The following is a 23,646-nucleotide window of genomic DNA, read 5'->3' on the forward strand; positions in this document are numbered from 1 at the left end:
CATTCTAGACCGCAAGGCTTGCAATTTTTAAAGTCAAATATCTTGATAAATTTGTACATTCTAACCATAAAAAAAGAACCTAATAAAGAAGGTAATATGATCTTTCCAATGGTATGGAAAAGTTAACTGTACATCCAGGAATAACAGAGTTGAAAATCAAGGATTTCAACATAGATGTCTCGAAATTCGGAAAGTGACATTCCAAAATTAAAGTGACCAGTGTTTAACATAACATAGATCTAGAGAGTTGTTTTCGTCAGAACATAATGTCCTTGGTCAGAAACATACAGACGGATGCACTGTTTTTGATGTACCATTCTGCTTGTCTGTAGACATCATTTGATATTTGCATTAACTCCACTGTGGCGCATTCAAAACATGGTTTTATTATTCTAGGCAGAGGCAATGTCTTTTTAAATATTAACCACTCTAAAATCAATATTTGGCTGTGCATGTGTGAGTATACTGCACAGTGGCGTCCATGCATTAAATTTAGAGCAATTTGGAATTCTGCAATTCCATATTGTAAAGAAACCATTCGAATCAAAATAGATTTACCTGTGATTCACGCTACAAGTGTTACACAAAGTACAATGTACATGTACAACGTTCACGGTTACTCTACCTCCAACTCCCTATGACATAGAAAGGTTATGATGCTACAGTAACTTGATGCATTTCGGCTGGGATTTATTTTTGCCGGAGCGGGAAGAAGGTGTTTTGAATTCACGGTCGAGACGATACGGTAGCACAAAGACACAAATTCGTGGTGCCATAATTACGTTGAGGAAAGTCACCGTGAAATTTCGAAAATACACCACCGATTTCAAGATTTACAGATGGTATCACTGGGCTACGGTAATATAATTTCCATCTGTAACATAACGTTTCACCTGACAACATCTTTATCTTGGCACAGAGATGTCCCTCCGTCCTGTGGTGATTTATTAGTACCCTTGTCCTAACAACACACGGTGGGTGAAGTATTTTTAAATACTATATGATCAATGAGATATGGCAGTTTGATAGACTTAAGCGTCAATGCACGTACTAAGTATGATAAATTCAGATGATAGACAGACACTTAAAGTATGTTCAACTGACTCAGAGGTAGGATACTAGTAACTTAAAATTAAAGTAGATTCAGAAACATGTTCTGTTTGTTCTGGTATAAATGTATTTTGTGGTCCTCTGCTCTAATCGACAACCACAAAATTATAAATCAAAGCCAGGCACAGTACAGTTTTGAACAGGATTAGTTAACATTGTTTTGCTGTAAGAACACGTACTACACAACTAACTGAGAAACATCTCTCAACCCTGCGTTTTCTGGAATGCTCGCTGTTTCAATGTCATCTAAAGTGTGTCGACCTGGGAAGGGTAGAAAGTAACCGCTGTGTCTATCTGCACAAATCAGATCGTCAGAAAGTCTGACAGTCATCGCGTTCGTCCCGAAGGAGAAAACTATAATATGTTTATTGCTCGGGACTCAGGATGTCATATGACGTCAGTACCAACAAGGCGAACTTATGGGGACAGTCCATAGACTCGAGCATGACTAAAACAGAGACTTCTGTGGTAACAATGAGAAACATTTAACGCCGTTTTAATTCTGTTAAAAGAATGATATCTACTAGATAGTATTATCCACCCTACAGTAATGCACAAGAGTTAAAATTTTCACATTTACTGCACCTTACAAACACGCTAGGGTGTGCAATAGTAACACATACCTAGCTAACAGATGAATCCCCTGGCGAGACTGCAAATTGCGTCATTCCAGCCGTGCATGGAATTAAACATCATGACACAGTGTTCGCCCTTGTGGGCGTCGTTCGGCTCACCGGGATGCCAGTTAGAATAGCCGGATGACGCAAGATTTTGGCCGTCTTCATACACAAACTGGCCTTCGTTCCCGAGGTCAGTCAGCCCGATCCAGCGTATTCCAGCTCCTCCTCCCAGGTTGTGGATGAAGGTGTTGGTCACGTTGTCCCTCGGCATGGCCAGTAGTCCCCCGTCTGCGGCACACGTCTGTCTAGCCTCGTCGTACGTCTTTAGCTCAGCAAAGTCTAATTGTAGCAAACTGACGTAGCCTGTTACTGGACACAATGTAGAAAAAGTGAGAGAGGATATGTGGCTTGATAAGCAGCTAACATTTCTCAATTTCATCCTACTAGTAGGTTATGACAACGTCAATGTGATTTGCACACGTTATGGCTTAATTCCATAAAAAATCACAAGACTAGAATTGCCACCATACACCACTAACTTGTTATTATACAATCTTCTGATAAATCATCTGCCCTGTAAAATAAATTGCTGATTATTCGGAAGGGACATCAATGTAACATTCCATAGAAATAATGGCGGGGCTTCACAGATGTAACAGTTCTCGTCCCAGGAAAGAAAAAAAACATTGTTGATCTTAATGTAACGACGACTCAAGAAAAACTGAAGCACAATTAAACACATTAACTAAGGTAAGAAGTGAAATTCGTCTCCTACTCAGGTTTGCTGTAGAATTTATGATCAACATGTTCACTTTCCCGACTGATCCAGTATATATTAATTTAAAAAAAACAAAGAACAAAATTTAATGTGATTAGTGACTTGATCTACAACACGACTGTGATTGTTATTTGTGGTCTCTGGTGCCTGCCATGATCACTAGAGTGATCAGAAGATTTCAGACAACCAAAACATCACTCCCTTTTGCCCCACAACTGGCCAGGTAAAAGTGAGTTTGTGGTCTGAATGAATGTTATGCATTATGTAATATATGTCTATCAAACTACTTTTCATTCATTTCTTAATCAAAGGCTACTAACGGGCGACACTTTAATTCCGGACTGACACTCTAATTCCGGACTACCTTTCACTGTTGAAAATGAGATATGAGGAAACTTACGGCACAGGTCCACTACTTCCCTCCATTGTATGACCAAGATGTACAACTAATCTTTTCACAACATAGTGCTGGACCTTAACAAGTTCCATGACCCTAAGCAGTTTTCAGCCCAGAATATGTTGGGTCTATAAATGCCTTGACAAAATCCTTCAGAAGTGAATAAATTAAAGTTTAAACAACTGAGCGTTACAATAATATTCAATTTACGTACATCCACCAAAAATGAATTTCACATCATCTGACATTAAAATAAAACCTGTCATTTTTAGCAAATGGAGTTTTGATCATTATGGAAGAAGAAAAGTAAACATAAGAGAACACCCATGTTATCATGAATACACTCAGTATATACTCTAACATTTATAGGAATTAATCCTTTCTTTGGACAGTCAGTGCTGGTATTGGCAAGAACACCAAACAGAAGAGGATTGCCTCTCCATCTTGAATATCAGTATAAAGACCAGTCATATCACAATGCTATATTCTTCCTATAGCTAAGAAAAAATACCATTTTTAAATTTTTTACTCCGTGAAGGAGGTCAGGACCTCCGGACGGAGTGTTGTGATCGGCTGATTTTTCGTGTTCGCAGTCAAAACAATCTCTTTGTGTAATCGGCACGCAATTTTATACGCCGTCTGCGGGCATGCCCGTGTTGATGCACGAATGTGTATTATTGCCGTTGCTGCTTTCGCGGTCAATGTAATATTGCAGACGCACCCCTACAATTACGAGGCGAATTGGAATGGTCCAGAAAAACGTGTTGTTTGGAATAGCAGTGGGGGGGTGGAACTTCATGCAGATACGGGGTGGTTTTGATAAGTGGTTCCAGATGTTTTTGCCCATGGTTAAGAGATGCCAAGTTTTTTGGAAGATGTTCGCAGCCAAAACGCATTCTTCCGTACGTCGCTTTTTTGTGTAATTTCGCATATGGTGTGGCATTATGTCCGGGATGATGCACGTCTTTTTATTTTTACCGTAGCTGTTTTGATATTGGAGTAAATGGTTATTTTCGAAACATCCCCATGTCGTTGAAATGTTGTCGTCCGTTTATGTCACCGGTAGTAAGTCGCGGCGGGGCTGATGGGGACGGAAATGTGGGGTGGTCAGAGGTCAACATTAGGAAATGTTAATACCGATGACGTAATCCTATCGATTTCAAACTGGTCGGGTGTGGCGACCTAGTGGCGGGGTGTATTTAGTCACGTAGCAACTGGCCGGTCGTCCTAGCAACGACACATGGCCAATATTTTTGGGTTGTGCCGCTCCATAGTGTTAGTGGAGCAGCTCTTTGTAAACATGGACAATATTTTTGAGCAACCCATCAATGTGTTCTGCCTCGTGGTCGGATGTGGTCTGGGGCTGGTAAACCGCACATACAGTACTAGTAGATCGGGTAATTTTATGATTTGCTAGTTGTAGAGGCGTCGTGTAGTATGAGCCGGTATATGAAGAAGTAGCCTGTGTTACACAATCATGCTTTCGGCCGGATTGATATGCAACTGTTACTAATTGCAGGGACTGCGCTAATGCCGACCAGTCGCGCTGTCCTGATACACCGCGAATGTGCGAGTGTTCCCTGTAGACAGTCCCGGGAGTCATTTTTTTCGCACATTCCAGGAGCCAAACCAAAATACGTTCATGAACCGAGTCCAAAAAACCGAAACGTGAAAATCGGATGATCGGACCTGATGTACATTTCTCTTTCTGTAGATTGTACACTCAATACACACATCTTTAGATAATCTGGCCATGGCAGGAAAAAAAAAGTAACCCTGAATCATACTAGATTAGCGTAAATGCATGTTTATGCGTTCAAAACAAGAAAAGAATTTGTTTCCCGGTATTAATCTCTTGAAACACGGCGCTGAATATTGACGCAAAAATATTTCGGGCATCGCGCCCTTCCCCGACTGTATGCAAATCCCGCGTCACGTGTCGGCATTTCGCATCTCTGATTGGTTGTTGCGTCTTAAGATGACTGAGCCGACGCGCGTTTAAACAATTTTTCTTTGTTCGATTTATCACACTTCACAGAGAATTGTCGCCAATGACTACTTCTTTTTGTTGCAATATATAATACTTCACGGAGAATTGTCGCCTATGGCTTCTTGTTTTTTTTAATTTTAATTTATTAGTCTGGTACAACAGAATGTTTGCTATGTTTGCTACCACCAAACAGACGAGGAATTGTTTCCCCATCTGGAATATCAGCATGACGACCAGTTATATCAGAACATCATATTCTTCCTAGCTAGGAAAAATAACTGACAGACTTGGGGTATCTTTGAATTCATACCACATGATACTAGAAAGCAGATAAGATCAATGCTATTACATGAGAGTCTATGGAGGTGCTGACAATGTTCCCTCTGGCCTTGCAGCGTAGATACAATAGATGAATCCTGTTTACAGGTCGCAGCATGTCAGGAATGCTTATTACACACTGTCAGACTCGGATTACACAGAGGCAAAACAACGGCAACAACATAATACTGAGCACATTCACTGCTTTAATATACACGTCATGTACATTTAGAAATATTAGTTAGAACTCACCATGGAATCCCTTCACTGTACGTTGCTGGACTGTTGGCAAAATATTGTCAAATTTTGGACACACTTTGTATGTTCACTGTTCAACAGTTTTACTAGGACCGAAGAGTCGATGAGAAGACCTGTCATTCGTTCTCATTCAAATATTATGCAAAATGCTGTCACCACTCTTTACAACTTATATGGGCCAAATGACAGACCTGACCATTGCTTTCTTCACTTACCCTCTCCACTATGTTTCACGAAAAATGTACCGCAACATTAGGTTTGATTGATGACTTGGAAGAAATTGAGTCCGCGGTTTGGATTTCTTTCCCTAAAAAGCTCCAGAGAAGACATGAAACTTTAAAAGTAGCATAAAATGTAGCAATTTTATTACGACAATAGTTTGGTGGCTGTTGAAGCCGCATAGCCAGGCCCTCTGACCGGTGAAGTTAGATCACTCCTGTCACTATTCTTGTACATCATGCGAGGGAGTTCATACCTGTCTCCAACTTCTGTAACCCCCAATACCACTCAAGTAAGATGGCCGTGAAGTTAAGATGGAGCCACAAAGAAGAAGACAAGAAATTGCTATTTTCATAACTTTTTCCAAGTTTTCTAGGTTTCTAAGAGAAGAAGAAAAGAGTGTAAATTGCTGTCGTTTGCAGCCAACCTTGCTGAACAAAATGTTTTACAGTCATTACTGTAACCTCCGTTACCGTTGTTTATTACTTTTCATGTACGCTACTTCACCTGCAGCTGGTATATAAAAAGTTGTACTTATGCTCCCTTGCTCCTAAAAGATGAAGCTAAAAAGTGTACACCTTTTTGGAGAAAAAAAAGCAAAAAAGTCTTGTTGTAACCTAGCTCTGTTTAACACCCCAACCGATAACGGAGGTTACACCTGTAGCCGAAAAGACATAACGAGGGATCTAATTTCCATTTCCTGTGCACCATAAACATAACAGTCGGAAATAAAGTAGAAAAAAAATATGCATCCAAAGGAAAAGGTAGTTTGAGCTAATCTCGTCAAGGAACTAAGGAGGGTTTGACTTCGACCAAACCTGCACAAGGAACTAGCAGGGCCCAAAACACTCTTCTACCTCGAAAATCGGAATAGCCACAGAGCTCCAATAACCTGCACTATTAAATCTCAGCATATTCACCCAGTATGTCGAGCCCTGGGGCCTAGTCAAACTTTCGCTTTGAGCAAATCTGGACAAGGAACTAGCTGGACAAGCAGGCTTGTAGTAGTTTTTTTTTTTTGCATATACATATGTAACATTAACATTGAAAATTACCTGCACCAGATACATTTTACAGGTCACTCAGAACATATTAGGAATTATGGATTACACTGAAAACTGGAAACAATTGCCATAATTTGTTTTAAACTTAATACAAGATGACAGTCAATGCAGCAAAAATCTGGACCAGGAACTAGGGGAGGGTTTGCCCTAATCTTAACATGGAACTAGGAAGGGTTTGACTTAAGCAAATCAGCACAAGGAACTAGGGCCCAAAACACTGAGTTCTCTGCATATAGCACTGGTACAGGTAACATTAGAATAGTTGCACAGCTCCAAATTTCCAGTATTTCAATTCCTAAATTAAGGGGCCTCAGGGCTTGAGCAAACCTGGTTTGAAAGAAGGCTAGGGACAAAAGTTTATTATTTTACCTCTTTCAACCCCACCCACCCCACAGGCATTCTGGAACATGCCCTTACCTAATAATTTTGGTATACGTAGTTGCTTCTACCAATAGACGATGTTAGTTCTGCTAAAAGTTAGTTCAAATTAAAGTTGTTAGTTCTGCTATCCTGATATCAATCCATACCTTACAGTGTATCTCAGATCAATGGTGACCTATGTAATCTGAGCAATACAAGGAGTGCATTTGCCGTATTTCATTGGTCAAGGAATCAGGTGCACCAGGCTTGGTATTCTGATGTAACACACATATTCAGTATAAGCATGTTTCTCACTGTATATTGACAAAGGAACCCCAAAATTTTTGGTCTATAACACATCATAATAAGGAAAAATCTCAAACTGTAAGTCATCATAGAAATTAAGGGTAAGGCCACACCGACTTAATTTTATAGATGACTTCCTCATGAAGACCCCAAACTTAGTGTGTGCGGGCGAATAAAAAAAAATTACGGCTGAAATAAAAATGCTACTAAACCAGGAATACATTTAGCTGGTTTGTGAATTTGTGACTCAGTACATAGTGACGTATATGAAAAGTTTTTGCGCAGTTTATGAATCAGCACTGTACGTACATGTATGTACTGAGATCTTGAGTTGTGGAGCTTCTGAATAGCCTGGGTGCCATCCCCAAGAGTTACTGCCGGCTAACTAGCATGGACTTGTAACCCAGGCCTATAGAGCCAGGCCAGAGCCTCTGGATGTGATTGTCATGGAAACAAGCCCGGCAGAACCCGGCAGAACCTACTTAGCGCATCCAGGAATGCCAACTAACGTATCACAGAGGCGAAAATCAATGCGTGCGCGGATGTCATCCATAAAATTAAGTTGATGTAGCCTACATGACTACTAAGGGGAGAAACCCATACTGGCATAGGTACAGTAAGGTACACCCCGTAGCATCTACTACTAGGCTTCAGGTTCAGCCTCTAACATCCGTGTCCATAATATCACCAGGGTCCATAATATCACCACCTTGAGAAATAGTGTGCTTAAAGATATTTTTACTGCAACATACTTTTGGTATGCACTCCTGCACACCTCAAATGTACATACCTAGGGTATGTTGCAGTAAAAATATCTTTAAGCACACTATTTCTCAAGGTGGCGATATTATGGACCCTGGTGATATTATGGACATGGATGTTACTGAGGCTTTGCCACACCAGGGCAAAATATACTCTCTAGCGGACCAACTCTGGTTGATGGAGTGGGTAATTATATAAAGTCCTCGTGCCAGGAAATAAGCCCAATGTCAGATAACACATTGCTTCAGAACACAGTGAACCAGTAACACATACATGCTAAGCTTCAGTATTCAGTGTACCAGTAACGCCTAGCTTCTGCGCAAAGTGAACCAGTAGCACTAAGCTTCACACAGTGTAGTCCAGTTACTGTAATATACCTAGCTTCTGTACTCAGGGAACCAGTAACTCCTGGTATATGTTGAACTTCATATGTTTTGAAGAACCCTGGAAGACTAAGTCATGGACTAAAGGGTATTGAAATAAATGAATAAACGAACCTAGCTTCAGCGCACAGTTAACCAGTAACACATAGCTTTAGTGCACAGTGAACCAGTAACACCTAGCTTTAGTGCACAGTGAACCAGTAACACATAGCTTTAGTGCACAGTGAACCAGTAACACATAGCTTTAGTGCACAGTGAACCAGCAACACATAGCTTTAGTGCACAGTGAACCAGTAACACCTAGCTTTGAGTGCACAGTGAACCAGTAACACCTAGCTTCAGTGCACAGTGAACCAGTAACACCTAGCTTTAGTGCACAGTGAACCTGAGTCACACCTAGCTTCAGTGCACAGTGAACCAGTAACACCTAGCTTTAGTGCACAGTGAACCTGAGTCACACCTAGCTTCAGTGCACAGTGAACCAGTCACACCTAGCTTTAGTGCACAGTGAACCAGTAACACCTAGCTTCAGTGCTCAGTTAACCAGTAACACCTAGCTTCAGTGCTCAGTTAACCAGTAACACCTAGCTTCAGTGCACAGTGAACCAGTCACACCTAGCTTTAGTGCACAGTGAACCAGTAACACAATTAGCTTCTGTACACAGTGAACCAGTAACTATCCTGTGCACAGTGAGCCAGTAACACCTTAAGCTTCAGTACACAGTAAACCTGGTCCAGTAACACCTTTGAACTTCTGTACACAGTGAACCAGTAACACCTAGCTGGGTTGGTGGAAAAAAGAGTCCAGTCCGATTGGTGGAAAAAGCAGTCCAGTCCGATTTGGGGGTGGAAAAAGCAGTCCAAAAAGTTGGGTGCTTTCTACGAAATACCATAGGTACAATTATTACTCCGTGAAGGAGGTCAGGACCTCCGGACGGAGTGTTGTGAACGGTTGGTTTTTCGTGTTCGCAGTCAAAACACTGGGTTCTCTTTGTGTAATCGGCACGCAATTTTATACGCCATCTGCGGGCATGCCCGTGTTGATGCACAAATGTGTATTTTTGCCGTTGCTGCTTTTGCGGTCAATGTAATATTGCAGATGTGTGTGTGTACTTCGAGTTTCTATGGGTACTTAGAGTTTCTGTAAGCACTTAGAGTTTGTATAGTCATGCTCTTTAGTTACAACGTTACAATACGTTCCAGGAATTTGTATCGATGCATCAAAACTTACAACTTATTTCCTCAACACATCAGATTGTCTGCACCTACAACTTTTAAGAAACATATCAGGGATTGGCTGAAAACTGAAGTGGACACTTCCCAACCTCTGCAATCATGGTGGTAGTGCGACGACTGATGTATAGAATTACTTGCTCTTAACTGTATTGAGACCTCTGACCTCTCAGCAGTTTTATACCCTATGTTGTATTCTCATTTCCCATGTCGTATTTCATTGCTATGTTGCATTTTATTTGCCATGTTGTATTTAAGTTACGTTTGCTTCTTGTATATGTATGTATAATAGTATAATGCAGTGTTTGTATCCAAACGACTCCAGGAAGACTACGTAGTGTTGTATTATTGTTGTACGCACTAATGGAGATCAATCAAATAAACAATAAACATCTTTATTGGTTTTCCAAACACAAACATACATTAATGCCGGGAAAGACACAAGTCTCCCTGAAGCGGGTAGTTTGTTACAATCAACACATAATACAATACAATCAATGAACAATAAACAGTAGTGAAATATACATGTAGTAGTGTAACGCAAAGTCTGCCATACGCGGCTTTAGCGGGGGCCGGCCGGATGTTGGGTGGCCGGCAACCGTAAAGCGATTTAATCATTTGACCGCTTCATCTTTTGACTAATTATTATTACTTATATGTAAGTACCGGAAGTACAATTGTAAGAAAGAATCCCTTAATAATTAAATTTTGTTTTTTGTGGATACATTAACATAATATATGCATCGTGGTATTAACTTTTGATTAACTTACACATCTCTCAAGTATGAAATTCCCATTATTTCCCACTAAGGAGTCATAGAATTTTCAGATTAATTATGCAAATTAGGTCTGTATTTGCATAATTGGTATCTGGTGATATTCCACCTACCATAGATTATAAACATTTATTACATGTACCAAAGTCCCATGATGTAAAGCACTGGAATTACAGAATTTCCTCATTAATTATGCAAATGAAGTCATCATATGCATAATTTGTATCCAATAATATAGATCTCTGTCTAAGCTACCCACATACCAAAAATCATAAAAATACATTGTTCCTTTGTGAATTTATCTGCTCTAAAAGGTTTCGCCAGAAACCTCCCTGCTGTTCCAGAACAAGCTGCTAGGGAGACCAAACCCACACCAGTCTTATTACTGGCAGGAAGAGCTATCCACCACTCAAAAAACAAGAGCATAGCATGTCCAGGATAAAACATACAAAAACCGGCAGTTCTGCTGCAGTACCAAGGCCAGCCACCAGGAGGCTCAAAATTGACCTTGACCTTTGGCTACCAAACACCTATCTACATACCAAATATTATTACAATCCATCCAAAGGTTCAAAAGTTATGCTGAACACAAATGTCCGGAAACACAAACACACACACACAGACACACAGACAGACACACAGCCATGCCAAAAACAATACCTTCATTTTTCATGGAGGTAAAAACTGTGTAAGCTGGCACTAGTATTGTGTATATATATTCCTTCAACTCTTAAAGTTATAAATCATAAAGTTATGAATCATAACAAGAGTTGCGAGATCTCATACCTCCATGAAATATGGGCTTGACATGTAAATTTATTCTTTAATTATGCAAATGACCTATACATAAACATAATATATGCATAGTGATGTTAACCTTTAAGTAACTTACACATGTCACAGGGTATAAAATTCCCATCATGCACCAGAATTTGTAAAGTTATTAATATGTTCCTACCAGAATTTTCAGCTTAATTATGCAAATTAGGTTATCATTTGCATAATTGGTATCTGTTGATGTTCCGCCTGCCACAGATTAAGGTTCCGGGTCGGAGTTTAATTCTGACCAGGGTTCCAAATAGTGCGCAGTAAATCGCCGGATCTGCGAGGTTGTCACGCTAGGTTTGGCTCCCCATAGCTCGGCGATCGCTGTAGATTTTCAACTAGGTTTTGAATTGATCAAAAAGCCTTGGGATTGTAGTGTTTTTCGGCGCGGTGAAGTTGGACGACCAGCGAAGCGTTTTTGGTATTAGTCCGCGAGCAAGGGTGATGCGGTTTGTCGCCTGATGACCCAAATAGCTGCGTTCTATGTGGAATTTCTAGGGGTTCGCGTCACCGGATTTTGCGAAAAACTTATCGCAACAACCTATATTTTTTTTCTGTTTTTCAGAAACAGAAAGTAGTAAGCTATTTCAGCATATAAGCCGTTAGCCTGGGAAAATTCGTTTTTTCCAAGCAGGTCCGTTGAAAAAACTGCAAAAAAACTACATTTTTCGTATCCAAAATTTACGTTTAACTACAGTTTCTACCCAAATTATAGAGTCGACGGACAATAACCAAAATTGTATCGGAAGCCGGCTGGAAATCTCCGTTGACTGATGTAATGAGATTTCCCGGCGTACTTTTTTTGGCGGAGTTATAGCCCTTCGGTCTGAGGGTGTCCGCCGGATCCAAAATCGTGAAAAAAACTCCGGTCCGAGACCTTAAAAGCACGGCGCATGCGCAAAAAATGACGTCATCGATGACGTCATTCGTATGGATTTAAAAGTGTTTGGCAAAAGTTATCCGATTCTGACAAAAACCGCATCATTTTACTTTTTCGAGTAAAAAGTCCGTATTTTCATGCCCAGGCCCTAGGCCGCCCCCCTCCCCCTTTCCCGCCCCCCCCCCGAAATCCCCGTCAGGGCAATTTTAATCGTTTCTGGAAGGTAAACAGTTGTTGCATGAATTCACTTTCTATGTCATTTTATATGAGTCGACCTCTGAATTTGACTTTCGTATAATTTCGGCGAAGTTTCTCTATCTATTGTGACTTAAACTGACATTTAACAGCAAAATCGAAGTGTTTTAAGCCTTCTTAAGGCAAAACTGGGTTTTCTGATGTTCGGTTCAGGGCTCCTTAAATTCGCGACTTTCTTTCCTTTGGGTGGTGTTAAGTGATAGCCTAATAAGTACTCCTCACATCTTTACAGGGTTTATTTCAACTTCTTGCTCCTAGCCACGGCAATATCACCCAGATTGTGTTTTGCACCTCGTAATAATGCAGCCTTTCACACATTTAAGGAGCGCTTTGCTACTTAATAGGCCATTCACGGCGAAATAGTGAAGAGTTTGGTGTCGGACGCGTTTGATTCGGAAAGTGCGAACCCTGGTCTATCATTCAAGGTCGAAATCTGACGAATTCTTCCTTTTACTTTAAAGCGACGAACCTAAAACGCGACCCCATGCTGTTTTCCCAGGGGACCCGATGACGTCACGCAGTGACGTCATCGATACCAACTGTTAAGAACGTTTTCTGCAAGTATGCGGCACCGAAACCACGAAAAGAACACATATATCCATAGCCAAGATCCAGGGCAGACTTTTATTTCCGTTATAACTGTTGTGAGAAAAGCGATGTTTGAAATAACGGTATTTTTCTACTTGCCCCACTTGTTAACGCTGCCTGGGACCCGAGACTTGGCAATATAGCCTTAGAACACTGCATTTTTCACATGTCTTTAAACCTCTGCCACGGGAAAAGTACTCATCGCAGACATGTGAAATTTGGATATATGATAGATATGATGTTTCTGAAGAATTATGATAATTTTTTATTAAAAATAATCTCCTTAAGGTTCCGGGTCGGAGTTTAATTCTGACCAGGGTTCCAAATAGTGCGCAGTAAATCGCCGGATCTGCGAGGTTGTCACGCTAGGTTTGGCTCCCCATAGCTCGGCGATCGCTGTAGATTTTCAACTAGGTTTTGAATTGATCAAAAAGCCTTGGGATTGTAGTGTTTTTCGGCGCGGTGAAGTTGGACGACCAGCGAAGCGTTTTTGGTATTAGTCCGCGAGCAAGGGTGATGCGGTTTGTCGCCTGATGACCCAAATAGCTGCGTTCTATGTGGAATTTCTAGGGGTTCGCGTCACCGGATTTTGCGAAAAACTTATCGCAACAACCTATATTTTTTTTCTGTTTTTCAGAAACAGAAAGTAGTAAGCTATTTCAGCATATAAGCCGTTAGCCTGGGAAAATTCGTTTTTTCCAAGCAGGTCCGTTGAAAAAACTGCAAAAAAACTACATTTTTCGTATCCAAAATTTACGTTTAACTACAGTTTCTACCCAAATTATAGAGTCGACGGACAATAACCAAAATTGTATCGGAAGCCGGCTGGAAATCTCCGTTGACTGATGTAATGAGATTTCCCGGCGTACTTTTTTTGGCGGAGTTATAGCCCTTCGGTCTGAGGGTGTCCGCCGGATCCAAAATCGTGAAAAAAACTCCGGTCCGAGACCTTAAATAAATTACATGTATAGACGTACTATTATATAAAACACTGTAAAAGTGTAATTATAGAATTTCCTTATTAATTATGCAAATTAATTCCTCATTTGCATAATTTGCATTTAATTATGTACAACTCTCTCTCAGCTACCTACACACCAAAAATGATGAAAATACATTGTTCCTACCTGGACTTATTGGCTTTAGAAGATTTCGCCAAAAGCTGCCCTGCAGTCGCAGAACAAGCTGCTAGGTGGACCAATCCCACACCACTTATTCCTGACTGGAAAAGCTATCTGTCACCAAAAATGTCAAGAACATAGCATGTTCAGGACAAAAGATACAAAAACCGGAAGTTCTGCTGCAGTACCGAGGTCATCTGCAAGGAGGCCCATATTTGACCTTGACCTTTGTCTTCATAAGACTTACCATCATACCAAATATCATCACAATTCATAAAGGCGTTATGAAGTTATGCTGACTATAAATGTGCGGAAACACAAACACACACACAGACACACACAGACAGACACGCCAAAAACAATACCTCCATTTTTCATGGACCGAGGTAATAACCGGTTAATGATGCGTTTTGAAAGAACCGTTATACGACAGCTATATCACTTCTGTCAGGCCTATGTCATACATGTACTAAAACATTTTGTTTGTTGTTCCGTCAGCCGTATCAAGCCTGAGACACAATCTTTTCATTCAGATGAGACCTTTCGGTTTAAACGGGAAACTGCACCGCTACTACATTTAACACGCGTAAGTTATAACTGGAATTTTGCAATTATAATAAAACTGTGCCAGTCTCTCCGTCATTCGAACTTTACATGTGCCCTCTCTCCAACCCACACCACAAGTCCCCAATCTGGTCGCCACGCCACCCCAACACCCCCACCCCTAGTCTCTACCAGACTAACGACGCTGGCTATATCATAGGAGCATAATTGCCAGGGGAGTTTGGCCAGAAAGAAACTACCTCCCCGCGGCCGGACTCCCTTTGCCAATTTTACTCTCTTTTTAGCCGAATTCTACGATCCGTATTCCCGTAGAAAAACCTGGTGGAGACTAGTCCCACCCCCCCGTTTCCAACCTGCACACACCCACGTACATGTTTACGCCCTGACGTCACATATGACCCTAGCCCTTCGAATCCGTCACCCTTGATTATGATACTATGCGCGTTTCTCTGCCATATGGCCAACTCACTCGGTGCCCAGTACGGAAGAAAAATCCCAAACAGAAATTCTAGTAACGAACAGCTTTATTCCAGTACTTCAGAAGCTTCGTCAGGACTGGAAGTCCAAAGAGTACTGAATCAGAAGTTTGTTTCAGTACTCAGCTTAAATAACTGAACTACCCTCGGTACTTGGGCTCCTGTACTGAGTTGCGTTCCGGCGACAAGAAAAAGGCTGGTTTGTAGTACAGTGAGTGGTTATACATACCCAGTATCGATATACAAAAGTGTAATGGGTTCCTTACTGGATTTACCAGTAAAAAGTGACTCTTCATGATCAGTACTGGAAGCCGAGTAATAAAATTATTTCAGAACTGAGCTTCATGTACTCATGTTCTATTGGTACTGAAGTCTATAACTTTTCTATAAACTATTCAATCATAACTGACATATGAACTACTATTATACGTATAAGCCAAGGAAAAAACACCACCGCTTTAGCATAGAATTTTTAAAAATCCATTATCAAATCAAAGTGTTGTCTCTTTGCTCTCCCCCAATTCCGTGTTTTTAAAAAAATAGATGTACCCATGGTAACCCCTGACACCCCCTTCTGGAGACGTGGACAGACATGGTAACATCAGCTGTAGGGCCACGTAGGCATCTGGCACCATCTGGAAAGTTGTTTTTGTCTCAAGCACTCATACAGACGGATGCACTGTTGCCAAAATGTACCTAAAATAGCGAATCCTGCTTGTCGGTACACATCCCTTGATCCGCTCTGGCGGATTCAAAACATGGTTTTATTAATATTATAATTGTAGACATAAACATGGTTTTATTAATGTTATTGTAGATAACATATATGTTAGCGTGTTCGTCTGACAGGATTATCTTTTTGAAATATTGCTCTAGATCGATATTTGGCGATGCATATGAGAGCATACCACACAGCCACACGGCCATTTATTAATTTTGAGTACTGGATTTTTCAAGTCCACATTGGCTAGAAAATTCAAAACATTTCTAGTATTATAATTATATCTGCTGGTGTTAAAAAGTATGACATTTAATGTTACCTCCCTGTATTGCTCAGACAGCTTTAGTTATCAAACTTCTGGGGTCATTAAGTTGGGAACAACTGGAATGCTGAAATTTTGGAATGGATTGTGTTGCTGACCTACGGTAGGTGCATAGTTATCAATACAACTTGATAGTGATAACGGAAAAGTTCCATCATGGATGAATAAGTATTTGATGGTACTTATTTTGATGCTCGAGCACTCAGACAATTTATCAAGTAGGACATATGATATGTAGCTGCAGCCTTGAGGGTTGTTTTCCTCAGAAACATGTATTATTACAGACGAATGAACTCACTGTTTCTAGGTGCACCAAGATTAGAAGAGCGAATTCTGCTTGTTTGTAGACACCATTTGATATTTACATTAACTCCAATCTGGCGCATTCAAAACATGCTTTTATTGTTGTAAGCAGAGTTCTAATAGAGTCTGAGGCAATGTTTGTCCATCTAGAATGTCTGTTCTAAATCAGGCTGTGCATGTGTGATTATACTGCACAATGGCGTCCATGCATTAGATTTAGTGTAATAAAACATGTAATTTGGCAATTCCGTATTCGTTGGAAAGAAACCATTTTAATCAACAGATAGCGGCACATATCCCCCCCGTCCCATGGTGATCTATTGGTACCTTTGTCCTTGGTACATCAAACTTGCAATATCATGATAATAAGTTTGATGGTCTCAAGCGTCACTCTATTACAATTCAGATGGTCGCCAGTATGAGTCACAGTATTTGGTGGCTCGCTGCTCTGTTGGATTATAAACCACACATCAAAGCCAGACACAGTGCATGCAGTGAGTATCGGGAAGTTAAAGTTGTCTTGCTGTGAGAACACGTACACAACTAATCGGGAAACATCTCTCAACCCTGCGTTTTCTGGTACCAATATACTTTGCTCGCTGATTCAATGTCATCTAAAGTGTGTCGGCATGGGGAGTGTCAAAAGTAACCCCTGTGTCTATCTGCACATATCAGCCGAGAGTCAAAGTTTTCAAAATTAGAAGTCTCAGTGTTCGCTTAAGCTTCCAATGACTGAGTACGACCTATCATTGATCGGTGCTACCAGGATGTCATATGACGTCAGTACCAACATGGCGGACTGATGGGGATAGCCCGTAATTTGGCATTAAACATAGAGTTCAATGGCGACAAATAACTACCTTTAAAATAAAATCATTTTTATCATGTTGCATTTAAGAAAGTCATCTACTAGATAGTAACTCTGATTCACCCCACAGTAAGGCACAAAAGGCCGGATTCTGACATAAGGTTACTTTACTGCTATATACATGTATATAAAGAGTGAGGGGCTTCCCAATTCAAATATACCGCCCCCATGATCTCCGTGTACCCATCATCTCTTAATCGCAAAATTTCAACTTGGAGCATCGCGTTCATGAAGTCTTCACTTTTTCTTTTTGTTTTTGTTTCAATATATACATTTCATACCATGACTCGAGAATGTAAGGAGCGTTAAACACTTATCAAAAACGAATGAACTCAGCACGGGACAGTGTCAAACATGGTCACTTTATATAATGTGTATGTGTCTTGTGCTTAGGAATTCGACGCTATTACATTCAGCTGACTGACTGTTTTTACTGGCGGGGCCCTTCAGTATGATTCAATTATCATTACTGAATACTGGGGACTTTAATGCCAAAAAGCTTGGTGGCCTCCCGACCCAAATTTGCCAGCTGGATCTTAACTGCTCCAGACCTCCCAAATGTTAAATCTTCAACAGCCTAAGAACCAACGCACACACTGTCACTTATTGATTATTCACTGACAGTTGTAATCTTGTCCAGTCTACTTCTGTCCTTGCACCACTGTCCAGATCATCATCATCACCAGACGTCCCATCATAGTTAATTTTGATCCCTCAACCCTACATTCGAACTGTATGGACTATTCTAAAGTTGACTACGATTCTCTAGTGGACCTTTCTATACTGATTTCAAATGGTTTGATATTCTCAACAAAAAAATTTTGTTGTGCAAAAAGACCACACGGGCAAATGTCAGCTTTTGTCAAAGCACTTGTTTAGAATGTTGTATGACAACCATTGCATTATCTTTAAATTAATTCACAAGAATATTATTAAATTCCACCTACAAGATGACAGACATTATTGTTAGAGTTTTATTTGTCTCAAGTTGTTTTTTTGCATTTGATCTTTATGTTACCCAATGTAGTATGTGCCCAAGTTTGATTCATGGGTTGACATGGCTTGAAATACTTTTTGCACACTGAATTTAGGAAGTATGGAAAAGTACTAAAAACTGTTCAGAAACCATTGTCATTATTTCTTTTATACTTCATAGGAGGTAACAGTTAATACGGCAAACAAAAATCGACATACAACTACAGAGTACATGTACATTATATAAACCCGGTACATGGCCCAGCACACATGTATGTAAGATGAAGTTATCCACACATGAATATAGCTTTGTTAGATCTTAAGTTAAGTTGTAGAAGACCATACAAATGTCACTGTACTTTTTGTTGTGTCAATAAAGAATCCTTAGTAATGTAATGTTATTTGCTGTCTTGTTTGTATAACTGTAGACTTACATCAGCTACTGCTACCTGTAAGTCTGTGTAATGTGTTGTCATGCATTTGAAATAAATAAAATAGACCAGTGCACTGTTAGTGTTAGTTGCAGGTAGACAGTGATTTATATATTAAGCTTTGGTTTTACCCGCACTGAGGTGCATATGCACAGGTGGTATTTCAAGCCCTTGTTGAGAATGTAATATTTAGCTAATTGATCATAGGATGCACAAGTGATAAAACAAATGATTGATTGATTGATTAGGTGATTGATTGATTGATTGATTGATTGATTGATTGATTGATTGATTGATTGATTGATAGATTGAATGGTATTGCAGACAACTCTCACCTTCACATTTATTGGGTTCCAGGTTGACCGGTTCCTCCCAGTGACTAGTGTCCACCAGACTGCCTGCATGAAGATGGTGATTGTAGTGGTAGTTATCGGACAACTTAAATCTTAATCCCTTTGACGACTGTAGCAAGTGTGACGTTCTTTAGTTTCAGTCCTGTCTCCTCCAGCACCTCTCTGGATGCACAGTCTGCCCACTCCTCACTACAGATGAAAGTTACCAACAATGTCAGTTGATTTATTATAATACCTCCATGAAAAATGGAGGTATTATTTTTGGCGCGTCAGACTGTGTGTATGTGTGACTGTGTGTGTGTGTGTTTCCGCACATTTGTAGTCAGCATAACTTCAGAACGCCTTTATGGATTGTAATGATATTTGGTATGCTGGTATATCTTAGGAAGCCAAAGGTCAAGGTCAAATATGGGCCTCCTGGTGGCTGACCTTGATACTGCAGCAGAACTTCCGGTTTTTGTATCTTTCGTATCAGGGAAAACAGATGTGCGGGGTGAAGGCAGTGGCGCCTGCCCGGTTTGATTAATGAGGTTCTCCCTCTGAAATAGACCAGATGTTGACCATATCTATTACAGCCTATTTCAGGCCAAAGGTGCTACTGTGTGTTGAAAACAAAAACCTGTGTTATTTTGTTCTGTGCTGTAGTGTACTGTGTAAAAACATTTAGAAAAACTCATATATTTCATGCAGGTATGAGATCTCCAAATTCTTGTTTATGAACATTTACCACACATTGTAGATAAGAAGGTCGACATAACAGGTGACTATCACCTCTTCAAGATGACCAAACCTCACTGAGACCAGACTGTAACAAGTTACTAGTAAGTTGGTACACCCGTGACTTGCAGTTTAAATTAAACTGTGGGCAGACCTTCCTGTCAATCTGTGGTTACCCCTGACCCTTCACTTTATCTGTACTACTCAGCAAATACCTGAACGGACACACAAGAAAACATAAACACAGGCAAATATACACACACAAACACATTGAAAACAATATCTTCGTACACAGGGCCAATCATAGATATTATTGATTAATTTGTGTGACCGCCTTGATTCCAATGAATGAATGAAGTTACCTTTGTTTGTTTGGGGTTGGTGGAAAAAGGAATCCAGTCCGATTGGTGGAAAAAGCAGTCCAGTCCGATTTGGGGGTGGAAAAAGGAGTCCGGTGGTTTCTACGAAATTCTACGAAAGACCATAGGCACAATTTTTTTCTTGTGTGTGTACTTCAAGTTTCTATGGGTACTTCGAGTTTCTATGAGTACTTCTAGTTTCTATGGGTACTTCGAGTTTCTATGAGTACTTGGAGTTTCTTTGGGTACTTCGAGTTTCTATGAGTACTTCGAGTTTCTATGAGTACTTAGAGTTTCTATGAGTACTTAGAGTTTCTGTGAGCACTTAGAGTTTGTATGGGAACTTACAGTTTCTATGGGAACTTACAGTTTGTAACTTACAATTACATATAAGTAATAATAATTAGTCAAAAGATGAAACGGTCAACTGATGAGATTTCCAGTGCTGATCCTGCTTGCATGTAAGTAGCCTGATTAAATCGCTTTATGGTTGCCGGCTGCCCAACATCCAGCCGGCCCCTGCTAAAGTCGCGTATGGCAGACTTTGTGTTACACCAACAAGCATGTAAGTACCGGAAGTACAATTCTAAGAAAGAATCCCTTAAAGCTGCATGATGCGATTTTTGGTCGTCTAATCTTAAAACAAAAAGTCGATTTTCTGGCCATCTTTTTACATTGCTAGTTGAATAAACCCTACTGTGTTACACTGCACCATTCAGTTAATGAAGGCGAGATGATATTTTTGCGATGCGCGCGGTTAGAAAACTGAGAAATCGCACGCGCTCGCCTGGGTGTCCGCCATATTTGTTGACTTCCAAACATGTCCGAGTACTCCCGAGTCTGCCCGAGCCGGCCCGGAGATTTGTCACGTCAGTGGTCTAACGTGACCTTTCACCTGAGCGCGGGACATTCGATTCTGTCGACAGCCGGTTTTCGCCTTTGGTTCCCGGGTTTGTTTTGATCGCGTTATTCCTTCGATTACTTTGTGGAGATGGAGGGACGACCCAGACGACATTCTGAACTTGCCCTTCTCCTTCCTCTTCCTGGCAGAACTGGTCAGCAAACTTCTTCTACCTCCACGGTTCACCCGATCCCGACCGCCCTCCATTCCCGCCATTTTGTTTCAGAGGGCTAGCTAGTCATGACGTCACGCAGCCGAAACTCACCGAAGATTCCCGACCGAAAACCGCTGTTTGTTTGGGTTCCAGCGGTGGCATCAACTCGGTGCCACCGGGAACTGAGCGCACATCAAGAGGACTGTTTTTGCGCTAAGGCCATGTTGATTTGATTATATGGATGACATCCTCCGGGAGCCCCAAAACTGATGCGCGCGTGCGAATAAAAAAAAGAGTTTTGCAAAAAAAAAAAGTTCTTTTCATTATGAAATCTAGGTGGTCATGAGGGTTGAGCAAATGGCACAGAATATGGTTTGGCGAATAATCTAGTCTTCAAGTTCATTTCTTTACAATTTCGTCTTTTTTCGTTTGATTTTGGCATTCTACGACATTGGTATGGTTTTATTAATTTTTTGTAACTTATGGTATATTTTTGCTCATTTTGCAACTGTTTTGTACGATTTACAGTATGGTTGTAAAACTTTTTTTTTTGGAAACGGCCAAAAATTCATGCGCGCGCGGATGTCATCCATATAATCAAATCAACATGGCCTAACAAAATACGCCAGAAACGTAATATAATGACGCAAATGTTTTGAAAAGTGATAGTAAATGATGATAAAACCAAGATTTGTTAGATTCAGAATATTTGAATTTTTTGCACAAAAACCTACATAATGCAGCTTTAAATAAAGTTTAATAATTAACTTTTGGTTGTTGTGGATACCCCCGGTAGGTGACCTGTATGTATAGAAACTACACAGTCTGGTATAAACAACAGAACCAGAAAGTTCTCAAGTGACTTGACTACATAACGCACATTATGTGGGTAAGCAGGACTAGGTAGCGGTGATGACCCCTACTAGTGACCTGGCGTAAAACACAACCATAACACCCACCAGATTCCCAACCGGGCAGCATTGCGGCAGCCTTTGGGCAGTATTCGGTGTGAAAGAGCTGAACGCAAATGAGGACAGCTGACCTCATAGTGGTTTTTCAAGGCTGCCTGAATTACAGGTTAAGGCGGCATGTAGTGAGTCACATATATGCTAATGAGTACTCCGGGCCATTAACATTATCTATGCCAGAATTTAATTTCATCTATTAACAAACATGTTGAACATTGTAAGCAGAAAAACTTTTAAAAGGTAAAAGTATATCTTCTTTTTAATAGCTTTAAAATAAAATTTCGTTGCCTAGAAAGGTTAACAGGAATATGCAACTCATAATGTATTATCATCAGCCACAGGAAACAAAGTGCCCCCAGAAAGTCGGACCGCACACAGAAATTGAAGTACTCATAGAAACTCGAAATACTCATACAAACACTGAGTTCCCATACAAACACTAAGTTCCTATACAAACTCTCTAAGTGCTTACAGAAACTCTTAAGTACCCATAGAAACTCAAAATTCCCATACAAACTCTAAATACTCATACAAATTCTAACTTCCCATACAATCTGTAAGTTCTAAGTGCTCACAGAAGCTCTAAGTACTCATAGAAACTCGAAGTACCCATAGAAACTCTAAGTACTCATAGAAACTCGAAGTACCCATAGAAACTAGAAGTACACACACAAGACAAAAATTGTACCTATGGTCTTTCGTAGAATTTCGTAGAAACCCCCCGTTTGCTTTTTCCACCCCCAAATCGGACTGGGCTGCTTTTTCCGCCAATCGGACTGGACTCCTTTTTCCACCAACCCGTTTTGTTTATATGGCATCTGAGGAGCCTGTTACCTGGTTACCCTTAGTGTTTGACTCTGATTTCACTCATTATATATAACCTTCGTAACAAACAAAACATCCAGATTCCAATATGTATAACTAATCGCTTTAAAAACTCATTTATTCCCTACGCGTACACAACTTATCATTGGAACCAACGTAACTGAACCTAGCAGATCGCTCGTTGAGCCTTCCCTTGTTTAGAAAAAAATGTTTAATTCGCCCCTCCCCCATTACTTACCTTAGTTCTGACCCCCGTTACGTACTCCTGCGCTTTACTTAACACGTTTTCGGCTCGGTACACACAGTCTAAACCAAAGCTTGTTCTCTCGTAATTTAGTTTCAAGGTCGCAGAACACAGTAATTATCCGCGACCCCCGGTCGTATGACGCGGGTCGTATGACGCGGGTATAGAAAGTAGTGCAGACAAACCTCTCGCATCCTGTCTAAAGCGACTTATGTGAGAGGT

General features: G+C 40.5%; 1 protein-coding gene across 1 annotated transcript; it reads right to left on the minus strand.

Annotated features, from left to right (window-relative positions):
- Window positions 1-1,590: 1,590 nt before the first annotated feature.
- Window positions 1,591-21,449, minus strand: LOC109466430 (collectin-10-like). The gene is made up of 3 exons (XM_019764149.1): window positions 21,343-21,449; window positions 19,239-19,384; window positions 1,591-2,099 (listed from the first exon to the last, which is right to left on the minus strand). Exons 1-3 carry the CDS (start codon window positions 21,447-21,449, stop codon window positions 1,738-1,740), a joined length of 615 nt encoding a protein of 204 aa, XP_019619708.1. The 3' UTR covers window positions 1,591-1,737.
- Between the last annotated feature and the right edge of the window lie 2,197 nt (window positions 21,450-23,646).

Source organism: Branchiostoma belcheri, unplaced genomic scaffold, assembly GCF_001625305.1.
Source record: "Branchiostoma belcheri isolate BF01 breed outbred unplaced genomic scaffold, Haploidv18h27 scaffold167, whole genome shotgun sequence".
Taxonomy (NCBI): Eukaryota; Metazoa; Chordata; class Leptocardii; order Amphioxiformes; family Branchiostomatidae; genus Branchiostoma; species Branchiostoma belcheri.

Excerpts from the sequence above, each read along its gene's own strand:
- LOC109466430 (XM_019764149.1), bottom strand. The coding sequence starts at position 21,449 with ATGGCGGGAATGGAGGGCGGTCGGGATCGGGTGAACCGTGGAGGTAGA. Across the intron at positions 19,385-21,342 it reads AAGGGCAAGTTCAGAATGTC|AACGTCACACTTGCTACAGT; the intron begins GTCTGGGTCGTC and ends CTGAAACTAAAG. Across the intron at positions 2,100-19,238 it reads GGAACCCAATAAATGTGAAG|TAACAGGCTACGTCAGTTTG; the intron begins GTGAGAGTTGTC and ends CATTGTGTCCAG.